The following is a 6,973-nucleotide window of genomic DNA, read 5'->3' as shown; positions in this document are numbered from 1 at the left end:
GTGCTGCAGAGGAAAGCCGGGCAGCTGCAGCAGGAGCTGGAGGCCCGAGTGGGTCAGCTGGGCCGAGAGATGGAGCAGCTGGAGAAGGAGCTGAAGAGCATCAGTGAGGGGGGCAGCAGGACGCAGGGAGGCCCGGCACACGTCCTGCTGCAGGACGGCTCACTGACAGGTGAGCGAGGGGCTATTTTTCTTACAATTTAAGTCATTCATTCAGCAAAACTGACAAAAAATCATGTCTGGTTTCAGCTTTACAGATGTGACGTTTTGCTGCCTTTCCTTTTACTTAGGGACCGTTCTTTATTTATCAGAGGAGGGGTGGTTTTCTTTAGTATTATTATTATTTTACTTTGACCTTCCCTGAAGCTACAAATATTTTCCCTTGAGCATCCCAGAATGACATCATCATCATCATCATCATCATCAGCCATTGTTTATTCAGGGAAAATTGACTGAGCATGAAGCTCTTTCACAGCAATGCCCCGAGTTCACATTCAGTGGGCCAAAGAGATGTACAACATGTCATAGCAACAAATTCAACAAAAAGAAACAGCTAGCAGTGATGGCTGTCAACAGTCACAAATTACAGTAAAATTAGTAAAAGAATGAAGCAGATAAATAGCAAACAAATGTGCAACCAGTGAGGAAAAAAGCATAACGATACACCAGACGAAAAGACCATAAAAATGATGACAATAAAAAACAATAATATCAATAAATGTAGGTATATTATCTGGCATGCACATGAGATGATTTACAGACACGTACCTATCTGCTTTCTGCTAATTTATCAAGCTCAGCACTGATCTGTATCAAGTGACCTCAGCGTTAAACTTAGATTATGGTTGTCTGAACAACTGTTTTCCTATTTTTGAATTTTGAACAGTGCACCAAGTTTAATTCTCACCTTTTTTGTGAGATCGAGCCAGATGCCAAAATATTTGTATTAATTGTACGCGTGACCCTCCCTGCACCATAATAATTGCACTCCATCTCCACGCCTGCAGACGCCTGTGGTGCGGAGTCTGCACACCATAGAGAGGTGAAGGGATGACGCATTTTTGTACGCCAGCCCGGAAGTTAGCATCACCCTGCTTCCCTCGTCAAAAACTTTATGGGATTTTTTAATGGGATTTTCAATTATCGCCAAAAATAAGTTCTGTGACGACTTTATGAGACTTGATATTATTATGATTCTGATCATTTTAACAGATGAGCACCACTTTTGTGTGTTTTGAAGCGTCAATGAAATCGGCAGAAGCAAAAGGCTATTGTGAGTGAAGTGATCTTAATACTGTATGTGGTGCTAAAAAAAACACATGAACTTTACCTTTAAACTCTGTGTGCAGACGAGGACGCTTTCCATAAAGACCATCGAGGCTGCAATAATAAATGATTTCATTATGAGCCAGTATGTCAGCTGAGAAATTTTTTATTTCTTCTCTGTGTCAGTGAGAGAGTTCCTACATGGATACATTCTTCATTTCTTGAGCCAGTGCTTCATGTGATAAATACATAACACCGCTCTGATGGTGAACAGTAATTAACCCCTTGATACCTGAAATTGGCTTGATTTCTTTGAAAAACATGGAAAGCAGGGAATGAGCAAATTTAAAAATGACCAAAACATTTGCAAGAAATTTGCAAAAAGTTCACAGAAAATTAGCCAAACTAAAATGACTTGAAAAGTACTAAAAATAATAATTTCTGATTATTATAATAATTATGAACTATATATATATATAGTTAGTATTTTTCATCAGTTATCTGAAATTTCCCTGATTCTCTCACTTTAGCTCATTTTTTTGTTCCCTTTTTACATTTTTTTTGCAATTTGCAAGACATTTAATGCCAAGTTGCTCATTATCTTTTTTTTCCATGTTCCATCTTCTCAAAGGTTTAAATGCTCGGGAAAGGCACAAGAAAACTGATGATGATCCAGGATTCAAAGGGTTAATGAAATGAAGTTGATGCAACATTGTCTCTCTCTGTCTCTGTCTTTGACGCAGAGTCCTCTTCCAGTCCCTCTGCTCCTCTAGAACCCGCCTCGAACCCTCCTCTGGTGTCAGCAGAGAGCGCTGACGCTGCTCGGAGCTCCACAGCTGGATCTGTGACCGACCCTAAACCCGCGACAGCCCCCGTGGTGTTTGTCGGCTCTGCTCCCGCGCTGCTGCTGCTGGGCGCCAGCCAGGTGGTCACCCAGCCCCCCACGCCACTGACGGCTGTCTCCGAAATGATGGAGGGAACACAGCCGATCCTCAAACCAGCAGCGACGCCAGGCTCTACACCTCAAGACGCCCCGAGTCCAGACTCCAGCAGTGTCAGTGGTGACGACTCGCCGCCGGAAAAGGTCGTGTGTTTCTGTGTGTTTGGTTTAACCAGGGCTCCTGTGGATCCTTAAAAAAAGGCATTGAATTAATTAATGTAAAAATAAGGCCTTCACTGGTATTAAAATGCCTTAAATAAGCTACTGGCACATATTAGGGATTGTGACAACTATTCAGCCTTCAGAAAAAAACCTCAAACATGGTTGAAACACATTAGTCATGTACCTGAATATACACTGCTTTCTCCTCTGATGCCCGTTATCATACGCTTTTTCACTGTTCATCTGGTAGTTCTGTGTCCATTTGTGATGTGCTCTGTGGACTGTTTGTGTCCTGTCCTGTGGACTGTCCTATGATCTGTCTGTGCAGCTGTTTTTTATAGTGCCCGCTTTAGGACTACAGATGAAATTTAGCAGTTGCGCTAATTCCCCCACATTTACATTGATGCTTACTGCTGATATGTTGATTAATGTGCACTGTCCTAACTCACTCAGCTGAATATAGAATATATATACCTATATCTTTCAAAAGTCTTAAAAATGCTCAGACATGAGAAATGGGATTTTATGTTTATTATTATTTTTTTAATTTAGATTTTAAATACATAAAATCTACCAAATTCCTCTCACATGATTGTCACCAAAGAAGTTATTTTTTATGTTACAATAAACATTAGGGCAATATTTTCCCTACGCACTTTTGGTTGTTGCAAAATTGGTCTTCAATTTAATTCCAAGAGGCATTTAAAAGTCTTAAGAGGTCTTAAATATAATGTGGAAGCAGCAACGTCTTAAAAATGTCAAACCTCAACTGTTTAGTGTCTGTATATTTGTCAGCTGCTTCTCCCTGGTGTTTATCTTGTAGTATCAGTGTAAACTTTAAGGGCAAAACAGGCTATAATGATTAGTGTTACTTTCTTTAAGGAGCAGGCTGAGACCACAAAAAATCTGGTCGTTGCGTGGAGAGAACATTTTTAAATGAAACTGAAATTATTTCCTTGTGCATCACAGAAATCTGTGGAGGAGACGCCTTCAGGGAGATCGAGAAGGACCAGGAGAGCGACGTCTAAAGCTGAAGGTGCGATAAGATTTCATTTTCAGAAGTTTAAGAGGAAACTTGAATAAGAACAATCCCACCGCAGGGCTCTAAATTCTTCTTTCAGTCTGCATGCAACTTCTACAGTGACATGCACCGAATGGTTTTACCTGCACCCTCTGGTGTTTTTGTGCTTCTTTGTCGACACCTCCAGCTAGATCCAACTGCAAATACAGTCATGGAGAGTAAAACTACATCACTATATATATTATCATCATAGGAACTCAGCAAAACTAATATGGAGGACATCTTAGCCGCAGTTGGAGTGTGCTAACCCTGTTTACGCTTGTGCGTTGTTTCAAGTGTAAGCAAACTTTAAGCAGGTGTAAATGCAGATATGGGATTTGAGTCACTTCTAAGAAGAGATGTAAACAGGTGTTCAGAAAAATCAGATAAAGGCAACTAATTAGAATTGGGCATCAAGACTTGTAATGTAAATCCAGTTTAGACCATATCTGAGGAATCTGATTCATCAGTATCCGTTGCAACAACTCTAGTATCTGAATCCTGTCTCAAGAAAAAAGTGAGTATTGAAATAAAATCTTTAAGTAATAATCCACTAATTTTGTAAATGTTTTCCTCCAATTGCAGGTTCCACTGATAACGACGCAAAAGAGAAAAAAATCAGGTCAGGTGGAGTGCAGGGAAGAAGGGTCAAAGGAAAAGAGACGGTGAAGAGGTTCTCGTGTGAGCATTGTGGCGTCAGCTTTCACTGGAAGAGTGAACTCAAGAAACACACCAGAGTCCACAAGAAGCCTTTTCCTTGCGATCAGTGTGGCAGAAGTTTCCTCGAAAAGAAATCTTTGGAAAATCACCTTTTGCGTCACGAGGCGAGCAAAGCCCCGCTGCCCTTCCCGTGTCCTCATTGCAAACGATCGTACCGAAGAGAGGAGACGCTTCAGAACCACCTCAAGCTTCACCAGCGGATCAAACCACCGAAGCCGTTCGCCTGCGATCAGTGCGGGCGAACATTCAGAATCAAGCAGTCTCTGGAAAACCACCTCCTGCGCCACGAGAAGTGGAAGAAAATGATAAAGTGCCAGCTGTGTGACAAGACCTGCAAGACGGCGGTCCAGCTGAAATGTCACATGGCCGTGCACTCGGAGGAAAGGCCGTTCAGCTGTGCAACGTGCGGGAAGGAGTTCAAGAGTAAAGACACCCTGCGCTTCCATCAGATGGTTCACTCTAATGCCAAAAAATACAAATGCACAATGTGCGACGAAACTTTCAAATACGCCCACTCCCTGACCGTGCACAAGAGGAAACACACCGGCGTCACTCCGTTCATATGCGCCGTGTGCAACCGCTCATACAGGACCGGCACTGCCCTGAAGAGACACAGCATAGTCCACACCGGGGAGAAACCGTTCACCTGTCACATATGTGGGGCGAGATTCAGCCTCAACAACAACCTCAAGAGGCACATTCGCATTCACACCGGAGAGAAGCCGTTCACCTGCCAGGAGTGCGGCAAGAGCTTCTCCGACAACACCAAGCTCAAGTCCCACATGCTCATCCACGGCGCCAGGAAGCCGTTCATGTGCGATCTGTGCGGGAAGACCTTCCTCTTCAACTGCAGGCTGCTGATTCATCAGAGGTACGTGCATGCCGACAGGAACGAGGCAACGGACGGCACGCAAACATTCGCCCAGACTAGGAGGCGAAACAAGTCGGTGGTGAAACCGTTCAGCTGCAAAATCTGTCTGAGAGGTTTCAGTGCGGCGTGTTCCCTCAAACTTCACGAAAAAGGCCACAGTGAGCCCAAAGAGTTCAGCTGCACCATATGTGGCAAGTCTTTCCACAACAAGTACTCTTTCAGCTACCACCAGAGGAGCCACTCAGGGGAGAAACCCTTTGTTTGCGACGTGTGCGGAAAGAGATTTTTCCACGCCGGCAGTCTGAAGCAGCACGAGCGGATTCACACGGGCGAAAAACCGTACAAATGCGACCAGTGCGACAAAGCGTTCAGAACTGACGGAAACTTTTACAGACACCTGCGGATCCACACGGGTGAGAAGCCGTTTGAGTGTGTGTACTGTCCCAGGAAGTTCCACCAGTCCAACCAGCTCAAGTCCCACATGCAGGTCCACACAGGGGAGAAGCTGTACTCGTGCCCGCAGTGTGGCCGCGGTTTCTCTGACTCCAGGCAGCTGAAGAAGCACAGCTGTGACGGGCCGTAGCCAATGAGATGCTGAGGTGTGTTTGAACTTCATCGGATGAAGTCATATATGAGGCAGCAGTTTGTTGTGCTGAGGGAAACAAAATGACTTGTGTGGCTCAGTGCCTTTGTGCTGGAAACGTTGTTTTACAAAAAGAACTTCATGGGTTTCACCTTTATAGTTTGTTGTTGAGAGCTGTTTAACCCTTTGAAACCTGAGTAAATTGGCTTGATTCCTTTCAAAAACATGTGAAGAAGGTGATGGGAAACAGAAATAAAACGACCCAAAAATTAGCAAGAAATTAGTAAGAAGTACAAGAAAATCATTTTAAAAAAGAAAAGAAAAAGACCTGGAAAAGTGCTTTAAAATTATAATAATTCACTCAATTAACAAACTAATTTATTGACACAAGATTATTCTTAAAAATACACGTGACAGCTTCACAATGGCAAAGTGTTTTTGTTTTTTGCTGTTGGTCAAGTTGGGAGTTTTGACACTTTAGGGCTCTGGTAAGTGCCACTTGTCCTTACCTTTGATATTTATAGGTAATATGTCATAGGTAAATAATACAGTAATTAACAGTAAAAGTAGTTGCACCTCTACTCTCATTTGATTATTCACAGTACAGGTAGGCAGCATCGCTTGTGGCATTTATAGTTCTGTTTTTGTCTTTTTGGTCAGCTGTTAAAAACATTAAAAACAAAAAGATACTTCTGTTTACCTTCATTAAACATTGTTGCCATTAAATAATTTAAAAACATGGGAAAACCAACATTTACATAGGTATTTAGTTGAAATAATGTAAATGTTTTGAGGGTGATAAATGCAGCAAAGATGCTGGCTTGATGACTTAAAAACATGTTTGAAGACTGTTTTTATATCAACTATTCCTCTCAGTTGTGTTAGGGACTGTACTTTATTTATCAGAGTAGGGAGGTGGCTGAGGTGTGCTTCGTTTTTTTGTTTGTTGGCAGTGGTGTTTTTATATCATGACCATCCCTGGAACAACAGCTGTTTGTCCCTTGAGCCTCCCTGAGTGACTGGAGGAAACACATGACCCTCCTTCCACCATTAATAAATATATATTTTACCGTTTCTGGAACTAATAAATGGTGTGATTTGGGAGATTTTTTAAGAAAACATGTTGAGTGTCCCTTGCCTGTGCCAGATCAAAAAACATTACTCCCTCCCCAGTGTTTAAAAACTATTTGAAGCGCTTCCCCCGTTTTGCACCACCCAATTCCCTTTTATAAATAAGTAACAGTCCCTTCTGTTAAAATGAGGGTTAAGCTTAATTCTTGGAAATGGCATTTTTTGGTATTGATTTACGTTTTGTTTGTTAATCATAATCAGTAATATGCCGTTGAGGTGTAATTATTTTCCAAAAAAAGTGAA

The 6,973-nt window shown here is 42.2% G+C and overlaps 1 protein-coding gene across 1 annotated transcript; it reads left to right on the top strand.

Moving 5' to 3' along the window:
• Positions 1-7: 7 nt before the first annotated feature.
• On the top strand, positions 8-5,696 carry LOC121938101 (oocyte zinc finger protein XlCOF6-like). The gene is made up of 4 exons (XM_042481383.1): positions 8-169; positions 2,007-2,347; positions 3,335-3,401; positions 4,011-5,696. Exons 1-4 carry the CDS (start codon positions 70-72, stop codon positions 5,597-5,599), a joined length of 2,097 nt encoding a protein of 698 aa, XP_042337317.1. The 5' UTR covers positions 8-69; the 3' UTR covers positions 5,600-5,696.
• The last annotated feature ends 1,277 nt before the right edge of the window (positions 5,697-6,973 follow it).

The sequence above is a fragment of the Plectropomus leopardus genome, unplaced genomic scaffold, assembly GCF_008729295.1.
Source record: "Plectropomus leopardus isolate mb unplaced genomic scaffold, YSFRI_Pleo_2.0 unplaced_scaffold28468, whole genome shotgun sequence".
In the NCBI taxonomy this organism is placed as follows: domain Eukaryota; kingdom Metazoa; phylum Chordata; class Actinopteri; order Perciformes; family Serranidae; genus Plectropomus; species Plectropomus leopardus.
Note: the sequence above shows the minus strand (reverse complement) of the source record. Positions and strands in the feature narration are given on the sequence as shown.

Excerpts from the sequence above, each read along its gene's own strand:
- LOC121938101 (XM_042481383.1), top strand. The coding sequence starts at position 70 with ATGGAGCAGCTGGAGAAGGAGCTGAAGAGCATCAGTGAGGGGGGCAGC. Across the intron at positions 170-2,006 it reads GCAGGACGGCTCACTGACAG|AGTCCTCTTCCAGTCCCTCT; the intron begins GTGAGCGAGGGG and ends TCTTTGACGCAG. Across the intron at positions 2,348-3,334 it reads ACGACTCGCCGCCGGAAAAG|AAATCTGTGGAGGAGACGCC; the intron begins GTCGTGTGTTTC and ends TGTGCATCACAG.